Here is a 21,023-nt window from a genome sequence, read left to right on the forward strand (position 1 = left end):
ATTCACATTGAATCCCTTAAATAACTAACTAAATAACTAAATAAATAAACAAAAAAATAGATAAATAAATAAATAAATAAATAAATAAATAATATATATGTGTATATATATATGATTGATTTAGGTATATATATATATGGATATCCTATGCATTATTTGAGGAATTGGATGCAAAAGACATAGATAGATGCAGAAAAGTTTACTCAAAAATAATAGAGATTATTCCTCATCATCTTTTTTCTTTTGCTAAAATTTGGACACTTTATGTTGCATTTGAGGTAATTATACTCCTATTCCTCCTCCTCCTCCTCCTCCTCCTCCTCCTCCTGCTCCTGCTGCTGCTCCTGCTGCTGTTGCTCTTGCTGTTGCTGCTGTTGGTGGTGGTGTTGGTGTTGGTGATTAGTTTCCTGTGATATACATATACAATTACAATTACAACTGTTGCTGCTGTTGCTGTTGTTGTTGCTGCTGTTGTTGCTGCTGTTGTTGTTGCTGCTGCTGCTGCTGTTGTTGCTGTTGCTGCTGTTTCTGTTGTTGCTTATGTTCCCTGTCTTTTTCTTATTTATTATTATTATTATTATTATTATTATTATTATTATTATTATTATTTATTGCTATTTTCTTCTTTTATTTGTTAATAGGTTCGTCAATTAGATCTAACTCGTGCCCGTAAAATATTTGGATTAGCTATAGCTAAATGCGGCAAAGAGAAAATATTTCAAAGTTATGGACAATTAGAGTTACGATTAGGAAATATAGATCGTTGTAGACAGATTTATGCTAAATTTATTGAGACTTTTCCTCTTAATCCTAAGGTATTTATATTTCTATCTATATTATTCATACTCTTCTTATTGTTGATGGTGATGGTGCTTCTGCTGCTGCTTGTGATTCTGCTGATGCTGAATGGTTGTTGGGCTTGGGATGGTGGTGGTCCATTAGGGCGGGGAGTAGGAATTTGGTTTTAGGGTCTAGGGTTTAGGGTTTAGGGTTTAGGGTTTAGGGTTTAGGGTTTAGGGTTTGGGTATGTAGAGTATACGTACATAATAATAAATAAATAAATATATTAATTAATTAATTAATTATATTTATTTATTTATTTATTTATTTATGTATACAGGCGTGGATATATTTAATAGAATTAGAAATATTAGCAGAAGAGACGGAGAGGGCGCGAGCAATTTGTGAAATAGCGACCTCTATTGAGCAAATGGAGATGCCAGAGCTAGTAAGAATTATTTTATTTATTTATTTTATTTATTTTATTTATTTATTTTATTCTGTTTTATTTATTTGTTTAATGCCGCTTTTATAAGCTTTTGTTTGATTATATTAAATAGGGGATATGCGTGGTTTAGGGTTTAGGGTTTAGGGTTTAGGGTTTAGGGTTTAGGGTTTGTATGTATAATATTTATGTGTATATAATATATGATTGATTCGCCATTTATATACTTCTCCTTTCTCTGTTGTATATCCCCATTACCTCTAATAAATAGCGAATATAAACACAATAAAATAAATAAATAAATAAATAAATAAATAAATTTATTTATATATTATGTGTATATAGATATGGAAGACTTATATAGATATGGAGATAAAATGGGGAGCATTTGATCGTGCTCGTTCTTTATACGAAAGATTATTAGATAAGACACAACATGTTAATGCATTTAAAGGATATTCTAATTTTGAATGGAAAAAAGCTGAACAACCAGATAGAGCTAGACAGGTAATTCATTTATTATATCTTTTTCTTATTTATTTATTCTTTTTTATTGATTTCTTAGCTCCAGTTTGATGGGTTTATATATATGCTTATTTTGTTGGATATAGAGGTGTGTGTAAATATATAGGGACAGAAAGAGAGAAAGAAGGGCATTTCTTTATATGTATTTTTATCTATTTATATGTATTTATATTTATATATTTATATATTTATATATTTGTGTATGTATATGCATATGTATTAGGTATTAAATAGAGGACTTGACGTATGCAAGGCTAACGGATGGGACGAAGATCGTGCTGCATTGTTGGAGGTATGCATACTATGCGAATAATTAACCATTAAAAGTATAATATTAAATGATAAATAATTAAATATTAATAAATAATGTATAATTATTCTTTAAATTATAAAAATAACCCTTATTTTCCCTCTCTTTCCCCTTTTTTTACACAAATATAACCTGCCTATACACCCTGCGGTGTATGCGCACCTTTATGCAGCATTGGTTACAATTAGAAAGAGAAAATGGTGATCAACAATCCATTCAAAGAGTATTCCGTCTTCTTCCTAAGAAAATAAAGAAAAGAAAAACACAAAAAAATGCTAATGGTGTAGAGGAAGTCACAGAAACACTTACTTATGTATTCCCTGATGATGAAGGATCTGCTGCAGTAAGATCAATATACATAATTCTCCTGCTGCTGTTGCTGTTGCTGCTGTTGCTCCTGTTGCTGCTGTTGTTTTTGTTGCTTTTGCTGCCGTTGCTTGCATCCGTGCATGCATGCATCTACGAATGGATGTATACATGGATGTATTTATAGATACATTAGGATGAATTAATGATATGTACAAAAGATGTTGTTATAGTTGTGGGTTTGTTGTTTACTAAATATATGCATGCGTAAAAATGGGGCTTTAATACGCATGCATGCATGCATGCATGCATGCACACATATGGGTATTTTTAGGTGTATGTACACCTCATAACTGTATGACGATTTCCTTTTTTCTTGTTTATGCAGAATCTTAAAATCCTTCAAGCAGCAAAGATGTGGAAGAAACGTCAACTCGAAGGACAAGTATAATTGGATATTAATACCTGATTAGGGTTTAGGGTGTAGGGTTTAGGGTTTAGGGTTTAGCCCTGCATGCAATCAGGTGTAGAGAGGATATTTGCCGAAGACTTGCAGTATCTCTCTGTTGCATGGGGCTTGACTCCTCTTGTATATATTATAAACATAAAATATATATATTATATACTATATATAATATATATTATATATAATGTGTAGTACACATGTGGGTCTGAATGCATGCATGCGTGCATGCATGCGTGCATGCATGCAAGCATGCATGCATGCATGCAAATATTGGTTTTTTAAAGGTAATAAGCGCATGCGTGCACGAGTACAAACCTTTTTAGTGTGTGCATGCAAATTGCTGCATTTTTACATTTGTATTAATGCTTATTGAGGAACTTATGGATACAGCACACACTTACAAATTGATACTGCAACAGCAGCAGCAGCAGCGGCTGCTGCTGCTGCTGCTGCTGCATCTGATAGCATCGTACAGCATTCAGAAACAGCTAGTCAATGACGGGGGAGCTAGCTAGCTAACTAACTAACGAACTAGCTAGCTAGTTAGCTAGTGGGGTACTCGCACATGGCTAGCTAGCTAGCCGTAGCTCGCGAAGTATTCATAGCTAGTGGCTGCGGAATCGTTAGCTGCAGCCAGGCGTGACTACCTGCAGCTAACTACAGCTAGCTACAGCTAGCTAGCTGTGAGGAAGGAGTGCCTGTGTGCATCTGTTACCAGCTCAAGGAGCAGCAGCAGAAGGAATAACGACAACCAATGTGTACTATTTGTCTTCTTAATGCTGCTTTAGTTAGCTGCTGTGTTTGCTGTAGTGTATAGGCAGCTATTATATTACCTTAATGAAGAAATAAGGGAGGGAGAGGTGCTCAGTAGTATTCCTTGTTCAATTAGGGAGTTATATATATGTATATGTATGCACACACTGTGTAAACATCGATTGTAAGGAAGAAGAGAGCTGTTTGCTGCGTGGTTGTTGTTGTTGTGTATAAAAGAGTAAATTAATTGAATTAATTTATTTCCCTCAATGATGAATAGAAAAGCGGAGATGAAGGAGGAGAAAGAAGGAGAGGCGTTCCTCGATCCGATCTATTGTTCCTTTTTTTCTGCTCCTACTTCTCCGTGTGCAAGTTTCTTCTGTGTTGCGGGAAAGTAGTGGAAAGCGAGCTAAAAATGCCATTTTCCAGCTTTTTTATTGATTGATTTTGCAAAAGCAATGAAATGCAAATTGAATATAAAGAAGGAAAGAATCTTTCCTTGTGGTTTCCCTCATGGTCGTCGTCACTTGCAGCTGCGCGAACACAGGGAAGAAGAATATACAAGGTGGGCATCTATATTGGATATTGTTTCGAGTGTATTTATGAGTGAATTGTTATTACATCCAATTCTGCGACTTTTGCATGGATTGATAAAAGTGAAGATAAACCTTGATTGCGAGATGATCCTGAAACTCTCGACCTGCACGTACACCCGATTCCGCCGGGCGAAGCTTTGAGTGTGTAGTGGTCATGCGGACATGGAAATGCTTATTTTCCGCTTTGCTCTTCTTGCAATTTGAATTCATATTTTGAATTCCTTTCTTTTCGGGGTATTGCCGACGTAGAAGAGCCCACAGCTGTAGCTTTTCGTCGTTGGCCAGGCATGCAGAATCGGCAACAGGTGGCTGAAGAAAGTTGGAAAGCGACCGTCTTATGTCCTTGTTGAATGGTGGGTTTTTCCTTCTTCGACTTGAATTCTTATTTTTTTATTTTTAAGAACATACCATGAACAATCGCTGGATCTTTAGCCAGCAGGCGCAGCTTCCTTCGGCTAGCTCGACGACGGTCTGCCAGTCGTTCAAGTATTGAACACAGAAGATTTCGGGTGTACGACGAGCTCCTTATACCTCGTCAACAGCAAGACACTCAACAGTAAGGGCTCATGGAGGTCCTTACATTTTTGATTTAAACCGTAAAAGCCCCGGACTCAGCAGCAGCACCACCTTCTTGGGAACGCCGGGAGCAGCAGCAGGCACGGCAACCAGCAACAGCGCAGCAACAGCAACAAAATACCCTTCATCAAGGGATTCCCTTTCTTTATTGGCTATGGAGTTGAAGATAATATAGTAAAAGAAATAACTTATCTGGCCTCACAGCTAAGGCTACAAGAATTCAATAAGAAGAAGATATATATATGCACATACATAGTATACATGTATAGATACATATATACATATATACATATACTATATAAACTATAATATAGAAGCTGTATGCACATATTTGTGTGTATATACAGACGTTATGTATAATTCATTTACTAGTAAAGGGCCATTATAATAAGAGGCCCTCCTTATAATTATTTCCTTATCTTGGATTTCTTAAGAGGGAGCATGCGGCCTCTTAAGAGGCAGCAGCAACCGGTTTCTGCATACACCGCAAGCGTGCATAATAATCTTAAGCAGAAGAAGCAGCAGCAGCATAAGCAGCAGCCACAGAGCCGCAGCCGACGCCGCAGCAGCAGCAGCTGCAGCATCCGCAGCAGCAGCAGCAGCAGCAGCAGCAGCAGCAGATATGCAGCAGCTGGGTATAACGGAAAAAGAAGGGGAAGGATCCCTTTTATTGCCTGATGAATTATTAAGTCCACCTGTTAATTGGAGTGTATCTACACCTTCTACTTCATTTGCTAGTGAGCCTTCCCCCTCTAATACAACAGCTCTTCTTCCTCCCCCTACAAGATTAACAAGTGTCTCCTTAGGTGTCTCCTTATCTAATCATAATCATAATAATGCTGCTGCTGCAGCAGCAGCAGCAGACACAGACCCACAACAAACCTCCGCTCCTCACTCACCTGATACACCACTCAACTCAGTAAGCTACTTCCTTATTCTTCTTCTGTAGCTGTTGTAGCTGCTGCTAATGCTGCTGCTGTTGTTGCTACTGCTGCTGCTGCTGCAGTTTTGGGGGTTGAAGTTTGGGCTGTAGATGATGCTACTGGTGCTCCTTGTTTGTTTGTCGTCTGGTTAAGATGACTTATGTGGATGTGGCTGCTGTGGCTATGTGGCTGTATGTTGCTGCTGTTGTTGTTGCTGTTGTTGCTGTTGCTGCTGTTGTTACTGTTGTTGCTGTTGTTGCTGCTGGTGTTTGTTGCTGCAGCTACAGGATGGGTGCATGGGTCCTGCAGAGGAGGGCCCAGGTGCTTGCCTGGGCTCTGCTTTATCGATGTTATCAGCGGATAGTGCTGCAGCAGCTGCTGCAGCAGCTGCTGCAGCAGCAGCAGGTGATGCATGCAGCAGCAACAGCCCATCCTTGGGTCCCCCCTTACCGGCTAGCTCTGAAGATACAGACGCCTTAGGGAGTTTAACAGAGGGTTGGATACCTCAAGGATTGGATCGTTCTTCTTGTTCGTCCTCTCCTTCTCCTCCCCCCTCCTCCTCCTCCTCCTCCTCCTCCGCCGCCGCCGCAGCAGCAGCAGCAGCTGCTGCTGCTGCAGCAGGAACAGGAGAGGTAGATGTAGGGGGACTAATAGGAAGAAATACATTCTTACAACAAAAGGATATATGCCGTATGACTATTGAATGTTTAGGGGTAATAAGACCATCATGGCGAGACACCTCATTAGGGGGTATACAAAGTATAGCTTATTATAGACATATAAATAAAGTTGCTGCTGCTGCTACATTTACGGATCTACAAAGATATATTGATGTATTAGAGCCTCTATTTGCTGCTGCAGGCAGCAGCATCAGTACATGTCCTGCTCTGAAATCTGCAGTAGAAGATGTATTAGCTAAATGTATGCTGCAGCAGCAGCAGCAGCAACAGCAGCAACAACAACATCAACAACAACTTCTTCTTAATCATGAAGAAGATGATGATCCTGAATCTGAACATATACCTACAACATCCTCTGCAGCAGCAGCAGCAGCAGCAGCAGCAACTGCAGCAGCAGCAGCAGGAGGAGCATGTGGTATTATTGATGAAGTCTGTCTTAAACTTGATGATTTACATTTTCTTTTGTCCTTTCAATTCGATTTTTCTCTTCCTCCTCATCCTCCTGTTTCTCATCTAGTTATAGATGACCCTCAACCTTCTCTAACTAAGAGGCATAATAATATACTACCTCCTCCTACTACTACTGTTGCTGCTGCTGCCGCTGCTGCTGCCGCTGCTGCTGCTGCTGCTTCGGCTGCTGTTGATCATGTTAATGATACACATGATGTTGCTGCTGCTGCAGTACATAGCAGCAGCAACAGGAGAATCATACAGCAGCACAAGAGGAAACTTCCACCACACCAACACCATCTTGAAGATGAGCCGTGTGCAGCTACTCTTCCACCTCTCACGTCACCAGCAGCAGCTGCTGCAGCTGCTGCTGCTGCTGTTGCTGTAGCAGCAGGTACAGGTATTGACGCGTTGGGGTTAGGCTGCAGCAGCACCAACAGCAGCGGTTGCAGCAGCAACCATAGTAGGCGCGTTTCCTTAAACTCGCCAGCTGTTGGATGGGGTTTGCCTGCAGCAGCAACAACTGCACCAACTGCAGCAACAGCAGCAGCAACAGCCGACTGGCACAGCAGCACAAAGGTTGAGGGTGGGGTCTCTCCTCCCCTTGAAGACAGCCTTGCCGCACCAGCCTCTCCTCAGAGTGAGCATGTTGCTGCTGTTGCTGCTGTTGCTGCTGCTGGTTGTATTTTGCTGCTGTTGTTGCCAAACTGTCTCTTGTATTCTTTTGTGTGGTGCGTTTGCAGCACCAGCAGCAGCTGTCGCAGCAGCCGCTGCTGCTGCAGCAGACACTGCTGTATCGCCTGTTTGGCATATAGAAGGAACTCCGCCATCTGCTGCTGCTGCATATATGTCTCCTGTATCTGGATTCTGCCCCGGTGCCGCTGCTGCTGCTAAAGTTCAGCAGCCAGCAGCAGAAGCAGAAGAGGCAGCAGCAGCAGCCCCAGAGGCGCCGCTTGTTGCGCCTATCTCTGCCGCACCCTTCTCTATGCAGTTGCCTTGCTCTCAGCAGCAGCAGCAGCAGCAAACAGCTTTGTATGTACAGGGACATGGGGATAACGTTAACTGCATGCCCTACGGGGAGGAGATGCTGCAGCAGCAGCATACGCCATTAACCCCAGTGCTGCCTTTTCAAGGAGCGCAGGAGGACTTTGCTGCTGCTCCTACCGACCAGCAACAACAACAGCAACAGCAACAGCAACAGCAACCACAACCGCAACCGCAACAACAGCAACCGCAGCAGCAGCAACAGCCACAACAGCAGCAGAAGCAGAAACAGCCCCAGAGAAACCGCCATCCCACACCGAAATCCCGCCGCTCATCAGCAGCAACAGTTTCGCGAGCAGCAGCAGCAACAGCAGCAGCAGCAGCAAACAGTAGCATACCTTCTACGCCTTCCTCATCGCAGAAACAGTGCCGCTTAGAAATGTCTCCAGCAGGTGGTCCTGCAGCAGCAACAGCAGCAGCAGGACCTCCAAATGGGGGAGCGGAAGCAGTAGCGAAAACAGAACCAGGTACAGGAGGTGCAGCAGCAGCAGGAGCAGCAACAGCATCATCCGGAGCAGGTTCAGGAACCAGCTCAGGAGCAGCAGGAGGAGGATCATCAGGATCAACAAGCGGAGGAGCAGCAGGAGATGAATGGTGGTTAGTACCTCAACCTCGTGAGGATCCACCTCTATCAGCAGCAGAAGTAGAGTTGCTGCTGCAGCAGCAGCAGCTACCTGCATGCCCTTCTGTTGTATACGATAGAAGTGCTTTTTGTTTTTATGCATTATGGAGATTAAGAGATGGAGTCTTCCAGAGAAGAAAATGTCTAATTGAACCTCTGGGGGCTAGGGAAGCACATAGACAAGCTGTACAAACCCTCATGAAGGTACTATATATAAACCCTAAACCCTAATTAATTCATAAACCCTAATTAAACCCTAATTAAACCCCAGAAAGCTGATTTCCGTCGCCATACACACGAGGAATCTTCTAGCTACGCCGTAGCTACACAAGCAAATTAGTGCAGCAACAGCAGCAGCAGCAGCCCATACTGTTGCAGGTTTAGGGTTTAGGGTTTAGGGTTTAGGGGTTTTTTTTTGTGTACAGATAGGACGTCGTCCTCCTGGTGTAGTATATGACAGCAGAAGCCAGAAATGGAGTGTCTGTGTTACTCGGCATAATGGTAGACATCGCGCATCTTTTTCTGTAAAAAAATTCGGATTTGAAGGAGCACATCAAAAAGCATTAGATTGGTATATTATATACCCTAAACCCTAAACCCTAATAAACCCTAAACCCTAGTAAACCCTAAACCCTAAACTAGAATACCTAACAATCCTAACTATTCTTAAACATTTGATATGGGTGCTGCATGTAAACGAATAGTACAAAATTAGATGTATATGAGTGGACCAAATTGTATCACATTCTGGGTGGAATTAGGGTTTAGGGTTTAGGGTTTAGGGTTTAGGGTTTGGTGTGTATTTCAGGTATGACGCAAAGCGTGTAGAGTTGGGTTTAAGGGAAGCCCCTGGGCAGACAGAAGTGGATATGCAATTTGCTAGTGTTTTGTCATCTGATGAACTTCTTGCTCTTGCACAGCATGCACCTGATGCTGCTCCTCCTGCTGGTGCTGCTGCTGCTGTTGCTGCTGTTGCTACTGCTTCTCCGAATACAGCAGCACCTACTACTACCAACCCACCATCTAACAAGAAAAAACAACAGCAGCAACAACAACATCAGAAACAGCAAAATCAGCAGCAGCAGCAACAGAACATGCATCAACAGCAGCAGCCAAATCTGCATCAGCAGAGTCTGCACCAGCAGCAGAACATGCCGCAGCACCCGCACCAGAATATGCAGCAGCAGCAGCAGCAGAGTGTGCAGCAGCAGCTGCTGCCATTTCATGACTATTCAACACCCGTTGCCGTTTATAACCCTGATGTACCCCCATTAGCAGTACCTACTAGTACAGACAACCCCACGCAACAGCAAGACATGCAGCTGCTGCTACAGCAGCAGCAGATGATAATGCCGATGCAAACACCGCCGCAGCAGCAACAGCAGCCGCAGCAACATGCAACAACATCCACAGCAACAGCAGCAACAACAACAACATCTGGCAGCAGACATAGACCCAGCAAGAGATCTAAAACAGCATCAGGGGCTGTTGCTGAAACGGTAAAGCGGCGTGGCGAATCTAGGTATAGACAGGTGACTGCAGCAGCAGCAACAACAACAACAGCAGCAGCAGCAGAAGCAACTGCTACTGCAGCACCAACCGCAGCAGCGACAGCACATGCTGCAGTATCAGGTATGTCGCGCGCTACACTGCCACAGCTTATGCAGCCTTATGAAGCCAATGCGCAGCAGCAGCAACGGGAGCACCCACTGCAGCAAGTGCATCACATACAGCGGCAGCTGCAGCAGCAGCCGCAGCAACAGACACACAGTTTCTGTCCTGTTGGTATCTCTGGGGAGCAGCACGCAGCGCACAGCAATTAGGCGTGTTGCTGTCTGCCCTCATGGGCGGAGGATATGAGGGTTTGCAGTGCAAATATAAACCCTCTAAATCCTCTAAACCCTAAACCCTAAACCCTAATTTTTGGAGCAGAGAACGCAGTTAGCTGCCAATACAGTGCAGCTTCTTTGATGTATAAGTGCTCTCTGTTATAAGAGGCAGCACATGCATGCAGTATATATACTTTAAAAAACAACTATATATATCTATATATATTTATATTTATATATTAATATATATATGAATAGATATAATGTAAACAAATATATTTCCTTTATATTTGTTGCAGTTTGTATACAAGGCAGCCACAGCAGCAGGCTGCTTCTCCTTTAAGTAATGAAGGATGCAGACACTAAACTGTTGACTCATTTATTTCATTTTGTTGCAAATATACCTGCACCTCCTGGTGCTGCTGCTGGTACTGCGGCTGCTGTTGTTGCTGCTGTTGTTGCTGCTGCTGTTGCTGCTGCTGTTGTTGCTGCTGCTACAATAACCAAATGGAAGGCAGACAGTGGGCGAGAAATATAACAAGGACAACGAAGAAGAGCTGACAGTAAAAGTCATCTCTAATGACAGAAAGGGCGGTTTGTGAGGCCCCCTTTATCTCTATACGGCTGCTGCTTCTGCTGCTGGTGGTGGTATTTTCTGTTGTTGTTCTGCTGCTGTTTGCCGTCCTCGGGGGACACTGTATGGGCTTTGCAGATTCAGCTGTTCCTCCGTTCTATTCTTCCCTTCCATCCGTAATCAACAGCAGCAATAACAGAGCAGCAGCAACAGCAGCAGAAGTTCAGCAGCAACAGCAGCAGTAAGAATGGCAAGAGCTATGCACATACGGCTCACAAGAAGGACAACAGCAGCAACAACAGCAGCAGCAGGAACAGGTATATATATACGATGGTGTTGCACTTGAGCAATTAAATAAAACTAATCAAATCTATTTAGTAAATAATGGTACTCCTTTTAATGGAGTAAATGAGAAGAAATATTCCTCTCTTTAAGAAATATAGACAAAAACACACAAAAAGACAGGAAAGCAGCAGCAGCAGCAGAAGCAGCAAAGGAAACAAACACTCATAGACAGAGGCTGGCAGCAATGATGCTGCAGCTGTTGCACAATAGAAGCATTCTAGTGTCCTCGCTAGTTAGTTCTGCTGCTGCTGATGCTGCATTTCCTGCTGCTGTTGTTGCCGTTTCTCCTGCTGCCCGGGTGTATAGGCAGGTGCAACAACAATTCAACTTTGCTCTGAAGCATTTTCTTCCTCTTCAGGACTTTCTGTTCCTTCTGTTTCTCCTTTAGATGATTCTTCTTCTTTTTCTTCTGTTTCTTCCTGCTGCTTCTCTGCTGCACTTTCCTTCTCTCCTCCCTCGCTGCTGCTCTCTGCTGCTTCTTCTTTACCTGATGCAGTAGCAGAGGATTCTTTCTCTTCCTTTGACTCTTCCTTTCCCTCTTCCTTCTCTTCAGAAGCAGCAGCACTTTCACCCTCTCCTTCTGCTTCTGCAGCAGCAGGGGTCTCTGCCGCAGTTGCTGCTGCTCCTGTTTCCTTCGGCTTGGCTTCTGCAGCATGCTCCTCTGCTGCTGGCGCTTTAGCTGCTGATGCTGATTCTCCTGCTGATTCTGCTGCTGACTCCGCTGCTGCTGCAGCTGATTCTGCTGCTGCTGCTGCTGGCTCTGCTGCAGCTGCAGCTGATTCTGCTGCTGCCGCTGCTGGCTCCGCTGCTGACTCTGCTGCTGACTCCCCTGCCGCTGCTGATTCCGCTGCACCTGTGGACGCAGCTGGTTTGCTTTCTCCTTCTGCGTGGCCTTGTGGGGCCGCCGAAGGATGTTCGCGCACTGTTTCTGCTTCTGGTGCTGCTGCTGTTGGGGCTGCTGCTTCTGACTTTTCTTCTGTTGGCACGGGTTCTGCTGCTGCAGCTTCTTTGGATGGTTTTGCTTCCCCCTCTTTTGGTTCTGCTGCTGCTGCTGCTGCTGCTGTTTCTTCTTCTTTTGCAGGGTGTTTTTCAGGCTGCTGCTCTTCCTCCTCTTTTTCCTCTTTCTTCTGATGCTTCTTGTGCTTCTTCTTCTTTTCGTGAGAAGTTTTCTTCTCCTTACCGAAGACCGGCATTGACTTATCATCAACAGGCAGGAGGGTCTCTTTTTCTGCAGCAGCAAGAGGCGCCGCACCAATAGGAGGAGCAGTAGGAGCGGCAGGAATGCCACCCTTTCCCCCTATTCTCTTTTTCTTACTAATAAAGTCCGATAGATCTTTCCTGCTGATTCTCTCCAGACTAGATGGAAGTTTTTCCTTTGCTGGTTTTATTGGTACTTCAACTGCTGGTATTTCTGGTACTTCTTTTCCTGCAGCAGCAGCAGCAGCTGCTGCAGCAACAGCAGCGAGTTGCTGCTGTCCCAGTTGGCTGCAACTCTTGATACAGCTAGTCTTAACAAGTACTTCCCCTTGCTGCTGCAATTCATGTGGTAAATCGCATGATCCACCATGTTGACTAGGAACGAATTTTCTATAAGTCTCTATTTGTTTAAAAGCCCCAGGAAGACACTGCATGCAATCTTTTGGGTCTTTAGGTCTATAAGAGAATTTACATCTACGAGGAAGAGAGAGTTGTGTCCTTAAATGACATTTAAATACCTCAGGATCATTTGGATATTTACTACGTGTTAACCATAAATAAAAGTTACCCGCATCCTCCATTGCTTCCCTAGACCCTAATAATACAGGCAATGCAAACCATTGAGGGCGACGTCTGCTGCTACCACCCTTGCTGCTGCCTCCTGCTGTGCTGCTGCTGCTGCTTGCCGGACTGGTAGCGGGGAAGGTGTGGGCCCCTACAGGGGCCTCCGATTCTCTCTTCTCTACTTCTGCTGCAGGTTCAATGACAGCTGATAGACGCAGCAGCGCTGCTTCAGAGTTTGCATAATGACGAGAAGGGAAGACAGAGCAAGAAGCAACAGGACCGAAGGAAGTTGCAATATTTTCACAAGTGCCAAGTCTTTCTTTATTCGTTATTACCTGATCTGGTGATACTGCAGCAGCAGTAGGTAACGAATGAGCCTTGCCTGCTGCTGGGGGCAATACGTTAGAGAGTGGTGACACCTTGAAATCCTGCTGCTGTTGCTGCTGCTGCTGATGTTGCTGCTGTTGTTGTTGCTGCTGCTGTTGTTGTTGCTGCTGCTCGTGCTGCACTTGGGTCCCTTTTCCTGCTGGAGGAACCTGAATGATACGCACCCCCCTTGGTGCCGTGACTTCTGCACTGTCTGCTTCTGTTGTAGGAAGAAAGAAGAACCAAGCACGAGTAGCTCTACCAAAGATAGGGTTCTCAATATATACAGAACAATCTTCGCACGCTTCTGTGTTGCAAGGGCGAGTAGATACGAGAGGTTCTTTATCTGCACGGCAAGGGATCTGAAAGTTATCAGGAAACTGTTGTTCTCCTACCCAACGAGGAATGCCATTAGCTACTTGTACAATAGAAGTTATATGGCCAAAGCCACCACAGGGAAACGGACAAGCACCCCAAGGGAAAGCATCAGGAATAGTGCGGGTGTTTCTTTCATCCACGCGGCAACCCAACATCTCCGGACAAGGCTTCTGAAACTTTTCTGAACAAGGAGATAAACTAACAACTGCTTGCATCTTTTCGCTCCATCCTATGCCTAATTCGGCATCCCAAGGATGCATTTCAGCACAAGAGCTACCGAAACCTTTGCGCTCCATCAGAACCTTGCGGATTCGGATCTTGAAGGCATCGTTTTCTGTTGCCTGACAACTCTTTGTGCAGTCTGCCATTGTTTCCCATTCACCTAATTGGCAATTCAGACTACACTCTTCACCTTGACAACGTCTTTTCATGAAGGCACCGCCACAAGCTTCCTCGCTTTCCCCTGCATACAGACTACGAGTCCAAATCTCGAAACCTCCTCCGCACGTTGTACTGCAAGGCGTTTCTTGACGCCATTCTCCCCATATGCAGCCGCGTTTGCTGATAAGTTTCCGATTTTCCCAATGCTTTGTTATGGCATGGCCTCCTGTGAAGCGGAATGTCGCGAACCACCAGTTCGCCGGCAGCTCCACAGACAGGGTTTCCTGCGGTGTATGCACAGCTATGCGGAAAGAATGCCGACCTAAAGGCAAACTTTTGGAGCTATCTGCGCTTGAAATGGTAACAAAAGTGCTTAAAGATTCCGGTCTGTTCTTCATGTATGCTCTTCTTGCCGAACACTTCAATGGAGGTACTTCAGGGTCCAACGAATCGCATATGGAGTCGCCTTCCTTTGTAGAATATTTGGGGGGAAGCGCCACGACAACGAAAGCAATTTGCTTGCTTTCCATGGTCTGCAGGGGAAAGTTGTACAAAATAGTCACAATTGAGTCTGTATCGAGTGCATTTTCATCTTCAATCACCTGAAAATCCCCTACACCCTTAGCAAGCATATTTTCCGTCAGCGTTCCTCCCCCGAAACCTGCTTGTGCAGGTTTCGAGGTATCCTCGGGTTTCGGTGCTTCCCCAGCCTCTTGCACCAATTCTTTCGCAGAGCTACCCTCAGACGAGGAACCATGTTCTGGATGTTCGGGCGCTTCTGTGGCTTCGCTAGCCGACAGCTGCAAGGCAGAATGTAGGCCAATTGGTTCTTCCTGGAGTGCTGGGCGGAAACGAGTGGCATTCCCGGCCCTCCAGGCAGTTGTCGAATCAGCAACATTATCAAGGGATGCAGAAGGTTCAAGCTTTATGTTCATCCACTCCTGAGTTGGCTCTTCATGTCTGGCGATGCGTTCAAGTTTGTCTAGAACGCCTGAATACCACTCTGCCGCTTCTCCGTGATACCCATCAGAGGAGAGTGTTGAATCTTCTTGTTTTCCGATAGCTGCCGATTCAAAATCGGCATCTAAAATACCCAAGTTACGTGCAAGGTCTTCTTTCGCCTGACTGTTGTTGGCGGAGTCTTGATCTGCGAAGCTGAAATAGTCATCGTAAAAGTGGTGTCGCTGCAGGTCCTGGTGTCGTCTGGTGGCGGGAAGAAAGTGGCCGAAGCAGGGCAATGGGCAAGCAATTGGAATACAGCAAAGTAAAAGAGCGGAAAGCCGCATCTTAAAAACGGTCGAAGAGCAAGAAGAGGGTGAAGAAGACGAAGAAGAAGTTGACTTCACCTCCGCCAACTTCTTAGGCGGCGCCGAGATCCGTTCGGGTCCGAGAACAAAGCGGCCTCTGGCACATTCCCCCTTACTTGCAAAATCCATTTCACAATTTCCACAATGCTCGGCGTAATTCATAAATAAGGGGAAATTCTCCTTTTGCAAGAAGCCGAGGCCGAGCAGCAGGCAAGTTCTCGTTCAGGTTGTGCCGCGAGGCGTCATTGCCGTTGTGTGTCGTCACCGCTCGATCTCTATGAGTGTAATTGGCATAAAACTGTCAGATCTGTTTATTTTTATATACAGAAGTAATGTAAAATGCCCGCAGAATCGAAGTTGTACAACAACAGACTCGAGCCGGCGGTGTGTAGTATGGCTGAGGCTCGCCGAGACGAACGTACGGGTCTCGGCAGCGGAAACTTCAGAGAAAAAAAGAGCAAGACAAGTTCTAAAACTACACAATCACGTTTCTTCCTTCGTAATTCAGAAGAATTCGCTCAAGAAGTTAACTCTCGCCCCTTCTCCCCCTGCAGCTTTCGCTGCTGCGGCCCGACAGTAGCAGAATCTGAGACCACCGTAAGGCGCTGCCGACCGTTAGTAACCGCCGATTAAACAAAATAGCACATCATTAAATCTTGGCTATCGAAAATGTATTTCACGTTTACTTCTATTTTCCCTGAAAATTATTTGGACAGTTTCCTTTTAAGAATTCATTATGTTTGCTTACTTCCCTCGTTTTACACTCACCATTTGCAGATGGGGCCCTCAGCGCGCCGGCAGACCCTGCGAGTACTACAAGCTGCATGCAGCGGCCGATTATCGCTGGGTGGCATCTTGCAAAATCGACTATTGCATTTGATTGAAATTACTTGGCCTTTAATGCAACAGAGTTTATAGAGGAGGCGAGCGATCACTGCTTTGTCTGTGCGTCTTTCTGCTTATTGCCTCTTCTGCAAAGCGCCAGCACGCGAGACTGCAGCAACCCAGCATCCGTTGCGATTTAAAGTACTATTTCGTGTATTTCTTGCAAAAATCAGAATCTTCCTCTTGAATTGTAGAAGTCTAGGAGGGCACACCTTTGGCACGCCTCCTCTGTAGGCAGGACGCCTCCATGATGTCCCATTGCAATATCTCCTCCTCAGCTTGAAGGCTTCTTGGGTTGGTTCAGCCCATCACCTTCCAGCAGTAATTAACCTCTTAGCTGCTTACTCTTAGCTTTAGCGGCCGTCTGCAGGCGGCATGAGGGGCACCCCTCTCTCTCCGTGTGCGCCTCGCGTCTCTTTGTCTTGGTTCCCTGTAGCAAAGGGCGGATGGTACCGTCGATTGTCTTTAATTGGTACTCTCTGTGTTATTTTTCTTTTTTGTTTTGGGGTCCTTATATCCGCTGTTAAGTCGTTTGTTGGGTCATTATTCCTTAGTGCGGGGATATGTCTGGTCCTCCTCCTTTTCCTCCTTTACTATCTTACACTCGCGCTGACCCTCCCGGGCAGCAACCGCCTCTTCCAATGGTATATGCAGCAGCAGCTAGCAGCAGATGCTGCAGAAGAGCTGCTGCAGAGGCTGCGGACCCTTGAGCTCTTCTTGCTGCATCTCCTTGCTGCTCCCGTGCGTAGCCTCTCAGAGGAACAGAAGGAAGCTGCCATTCTCTCAGCCCCTCCTTCTTGCCTGCATCATTCCCTCTGCAACAACAGCAACAACAGCAGCAACAACGGCAACAGCAGCAGCAGCAGCTTTAGTAGGCCGTTTCCCCTGTTAAACACCGTAGAAGAAGTGCAGCAAGGTGCCTTGTTTGCTCTTGGAGATGCTGCTATTAAGGACACAATTGCTGATTGTTACTTTATGCTGTCTACGCATCTCCGCGCTTTTCAAGCCCTTCATCTTAAGGCAGACACCCTGCTGCGGCAGGAACGTGGGGCAGCAGCAAGTGTAACAGACACAGGAAGAGCAGCAGCAGCTGCTGCAGCAACAGCAACAGCTGCTGCAGCAACAGCTGCTGCAGCAACAGCAACAGCAGGTAATAAGGAGCTGCCGGGGTGGCATCAGCAGCAGCTAGCTAGATGCACTCTGTCATGGGTAGAAGAAGCCCTCGCCTTTTCTTGCGCTTCTCTTCTTTCTCATCTTTTGAATGTTTCCATTACACCGGCGACAGCTGCGCCGTCGTCAAGCCCTGCTGCTGCTGCTGGGGCAGGAGCAGCAGGAAAGGGGGAAAGGTACCTTTTGGGTGCCGTTCTCGGCTTGCCGTCCCCTGCAGCTGGCGTAGGAAATGAGGCGGCATCAGGCAACAGCAGCAGCAGCACGAGTAGTAGCTTGTTGGGCAGTAAGAAGCAGGAGGAGAGGCTGCCTCTTGCAGGGTTGCAGCTCGCAACATCGGCGGATGTATTCGCCTGTGCTGCTGCACTGCAGCAGCTGCATGCAGTGGCGCTGCTGCTGCTGCCGTTCCAAGGGAGCCATGCGCAGCAGCAGCAGCAGCAGCGGCACGAAGGGCCTCACCTTCGTATGAAGGTGTCTTTTGTGCTGCGCCTTGCGCTGCTGCTGTTTCGCTATCTTGTGTCTCCACCGCTGGCGTCAATGCCGCTGCTGCAGCAGCAAGCAGTACATATGGGTGGCATGCATGCAGATGCAGCAGGAGTCGAGGTGTGGCTGCCAGTGCAGCAGCAAACGCGTCGAGCTCATCTTGCTGCTGCTGTAAAGAAGACTTTTGCTGGCGCCAAGACTTTTGCTGCGCGCTGCTTGCGCTTATGCCCCAGCTGCAGCGGCTGCAGCAGCAGCAGCAGAATCTTCGCCTTGCAGCAGCAACACTTTGCCCTTCTGCAGCACCCTGCTGCTGGTAGCCCCCCTGCGCCACAGCATGCAGGCGTGGCTGCGACGCTGCCTGTTGGTGCCGCATGTGCTCGGAGGAGCACAACAGCAGCAGCGGCGGCAGCAGCAGCAGCAGCACTACTGCGCTTGCTGCAGCATCTTTTAAAGCTATTTCGCCCCCCTCCCCCCAAAACAGTGTACATACAGTGTATGTTTATCCCTGCCTCAGGGACGCATTGGCTGCTGCCCTCTAGTTGCTGCTGCAGTGCAGAAGCAGCAACTGCTGCCTCTGATTTGCTGCCTCATGACTTCTCCTTCCCTCCAAGCCGGTGTCGCCACTGCTTACCCGTTGCTGCCAATTCACAGCAGCTGCTGCAGCAGCAGCAGCAGCAGCAGGTTCTGCTAGGAGGCGGAGGCCGCTGTGCTGAGAAGCGGGAGCTGCTAACTGGGGGCTTCCTTTGTCATCTTGCTGCTGATGTATCAAGGGTACAAAAGGCAGCATTTTCTCTTTTTATGTGTCTATCGAGGCAGCAGATTGCTGCTGCTGCTGCTTCTGCTGCTGCTACCGCTTCGCGTCTGCAGCCTAGCAGCAGCACAAGAGGCTTTGCGCGCCGTTTGATAGTGGGCAGCACCCCATCGCAACAGCAACTACAGCAGCACAGGGTGCTAATGCTCCAGCAACAAGCTCGCAGGACGCTTGCTGCTGCTGCTCTTCTCAAGGTAGGCGTTGCTCTTGCTGCAGCAGCAGGAGAAGCAGCAATTCAGATAGTCCGCCAGCGCGCTGCAGGTCTGCGAAAGTGCTTCCAGACCCAGCAGTCGCACCGGCAGCAGCATCGGCTGCACAGCAGCAGCAGGATAGGAGGAGAACCTACAGCTCTTGTAGCAGCAGAGACACCTTTCCGTTTTGTCTGCGGTTGCCAAATCCCCCATTGCAACGCTTGCGACGGCCCAGGCGCAGCAGCAACAGCAGCGGCAGCAACAGGTGCACGTGCAGCAGCAGCAGCAGCAGCAGAAGCAGCAGCAGATAGATCAGGTATAGGAGGAGATATTGTATTAATGTTTAATCCTAATGCTGGCGCATTTGAAATGTCATTAGCAGCACAAGACCCAGAGATTATTTGTTATCTAAACAGGTCTGTCTTCTTTTTGTCTCCATTTATGTCTCCTTTTGTCTCCTTTTCTTTTTGTCTCCTTTTCTTTCTGTCTCTTTTTATGTCTCCTTTTTGTCCCCATATATGTATATGTGTATAGGGGGTTAAGTGTAATATTATATAATTATAGAGGTTCTTCTTCCTCTGACGGGTCTCCTTCTTTCCCTAACATATTAAGAGATTCATTTAATTTATATTTATTTGCTGCAAATCTACCAGGTAATAAGGAGACACTATCTGTCTCCTCCTGTCCCCTATCTCCTTCCGTCTCTGTCTCTCTTTTCTCTTTTCGTCTTGCTGTTTTTCTCTCTCTGTTTTTCTTTCTCTGTCTCTGTATCCCTTTCTGCAACTCTTCCTTTCCCGACTCCACCCAGCCGTACCAGCTGCATCAGCAGCAGCAGCAGCAACAGCACCAGCCGCAGCAGCTGCAGCAGCAAGTTGGTGCTGTGTTAGTTGACTTTTGTGGTGTCTGTAGGTGTCCGCCGCATCGCCCTTCATGGCCGATCTATTGGCGGTCTCCCTGCTGCTTACGTCGCCTGTCTTTCTCAAGTCCAGCAGCAGCAGCAGCAGGTTCAATTTGGTGCTGCTGCTGCAGCTGCTGCTGCTGCTACAGCCCCTGTAGGCTGCTCTTATCCGTCCATGTTCCCGCACGAAATGAGCAGGAGCAGTAGTGGCATCAGCAGTAGCCGCACGACTGCTTGCAGCACAACGCGCAGCAATAGCAGCAGCAGCGGCAGCAGCAGCAGCATCTGTAAGGGCAGCAGCAGCAGCACTTGTCCTGTCGCCCTTCTTTGTGTAGATAGAAGTTTTTCTTCTCTTGAAGCAGCAGCAACTTCTTTATTCGGGTGGTGGGCAGCAGCAGCGGTGCGCGGAGCAGCAGCAACTTCTGCATTTTGCCTGCCAGACTGCAGCAGCAACTGCTACTGCTGCAGCAACAACAGCTGCTGCAGCAGCGGCTGCTGCAGCAGCAGCAGTAGCAGTTGCTGCTGCTGCTCCTCCCCTCGCATGGGAGAGAACTTCCCTCAGCAAGCATCTTCCATGCAAACTGGAGAACTGCTAATGTTGGAGGAAGGCGCTGCCACTACTAGAAGAAGCACCAGCAGCAGCAACAGCAGCAGCAGCAATAGCAGCAAGAAGTCTGCAATATCACCTGAAGCGACGGCTGTTGGGTCGCCAGTATCAGCAGTGGCAGCAGAAAGCGCCGTTTCAGCCGCAGCAACAACAGCAGCAGCAGAAGAAGCAGCAGCAGAGTGCTTAGAACGCGTTTCTGCAGCAGCAGCCTTTATTGCTGCTAACTGCAGCAAAATAGTTGTATATACACCCCATGACGAAATAATATCAGACGAGGCGTCTTTAAAGACAGCCATGGCAAGGTATATTAATCCTCTGCTATTTGAACTGCAGCACCAGCAACAGCAGCAACAGCAGCAGCAGCAGCAGGTGCTCCAACAGCATCAGAATGGCTTCGGGTGGTCCGCTTCTGGTAGTAGCAAATGGGGGTTGGCAGCCTCTACACAGAAAACTGCAGCAGCAGCAGCAGCGGCAACTGCAGCAACTGCAGCAACTGCAGCAAGAGCAGCTGTCTCTCTTGAGGAGACACTTCAACTTGTGGTGGGTTTATTATATATATATATA

The 21,023-nt window shown here is 46.7% G+C and overlaps 4 protein-coding genes across 4 annotated transcripts; 3 read left to right on the forward strand and 1 right to left on the reverse strand.

Annotated features, from left to right (window-relative positions):
* Positions 1-1,591: 1,591 nt before the first annotated feature.
* On the forward strand, positions 1,592-2,817 carry EMWEY_00029220 (crooked neck-like protein 1, putative; the record flags this gene model as incomplete). The annotated part of the gene is made up of 4 exons (XM_013478254.1): positions 1,592-1,732; positions 1,974-2,042; positions 2,233-2,403; positions 2,755-2,817. 4 exons carry the CDS (start codon positions 1,592-1,594, stop codon positions 2,815-2,817), a joined length of 444 nt encoding a protein of 147 aa, XP_013333708.1.
* Positions 2,818-6,027: 3,210 nt separating this feature from the next.
* On the forward strand, positions 6,028-10,299 carry EMWEY_00029230 (hypothetical protein, conserved; the record flags this gene model as incomplete). Its single annotated transcript, XM_013478255.1, has 4 exons — positions 6,028-7,450; positions 7,554-8,680; positions 8,902-9,047; positions 9,285-10,299. 4 exons carry the CDS (start codon positions 6,028-6,030, stop codon positions 10,297-10,299), a joined length of 3,711 nt encoding a protein of 1,236 aa, XP_013333709.1.
* A 1,248-nt stretch (positions 10,300-11,547) lies between these two features.
* EMWEY_00029240 (Tsp1 domain-containing protein TSP12 (Precursor),related, related) lies at positions 11,548-15,546 on the reverse strand (the record flags this gene model as incomplete). Its single annotated transcript, XM_013478256.1, has 1 exon — positions 11,548-15,546. One exon carries the CDS (start codon positions 15,544-15,546, stop codon positions 11,548-11,550), a length of 3,999 nt encoding a protein of 1,332 aa, XP_013333710.1.
* A 1,131-nt stretch (positions 15,547-16,677) lies between these two features.
* EMWEY_00029250 (hypothetical protein) lies at positions 16,678-20,761 on the forward strand (the record flags this gene model as incomplete). Its single annotated transcript, XM_013478257.1, has 4 exons — positions 16,678-19,370; positions 19,489-19,607; positions 19,864-20,139; positions 20,566-20,761. Coding segments are annotated over 4 exons (3,284 nt in total), but the record flags the coding sequence as incomplete, so codon positions are not given.
* Positions 20,762-21,023: the final 262 nt, after the last annotated feature.

The sequence above is a fragment of the Eimeria maxima genome, genomic scaffold (assembly GCF_000499605.1).
Source record: "Eimeria maxima Weybridge genomic scaffold, Emw_scaff343, whole genome shotgun sequence".
NCBI lineage: Eukaryota > Apicomplexa > Conoidasida > Eucoccidiorida > Eimeriidae > Eimeria > Eimeria maxima.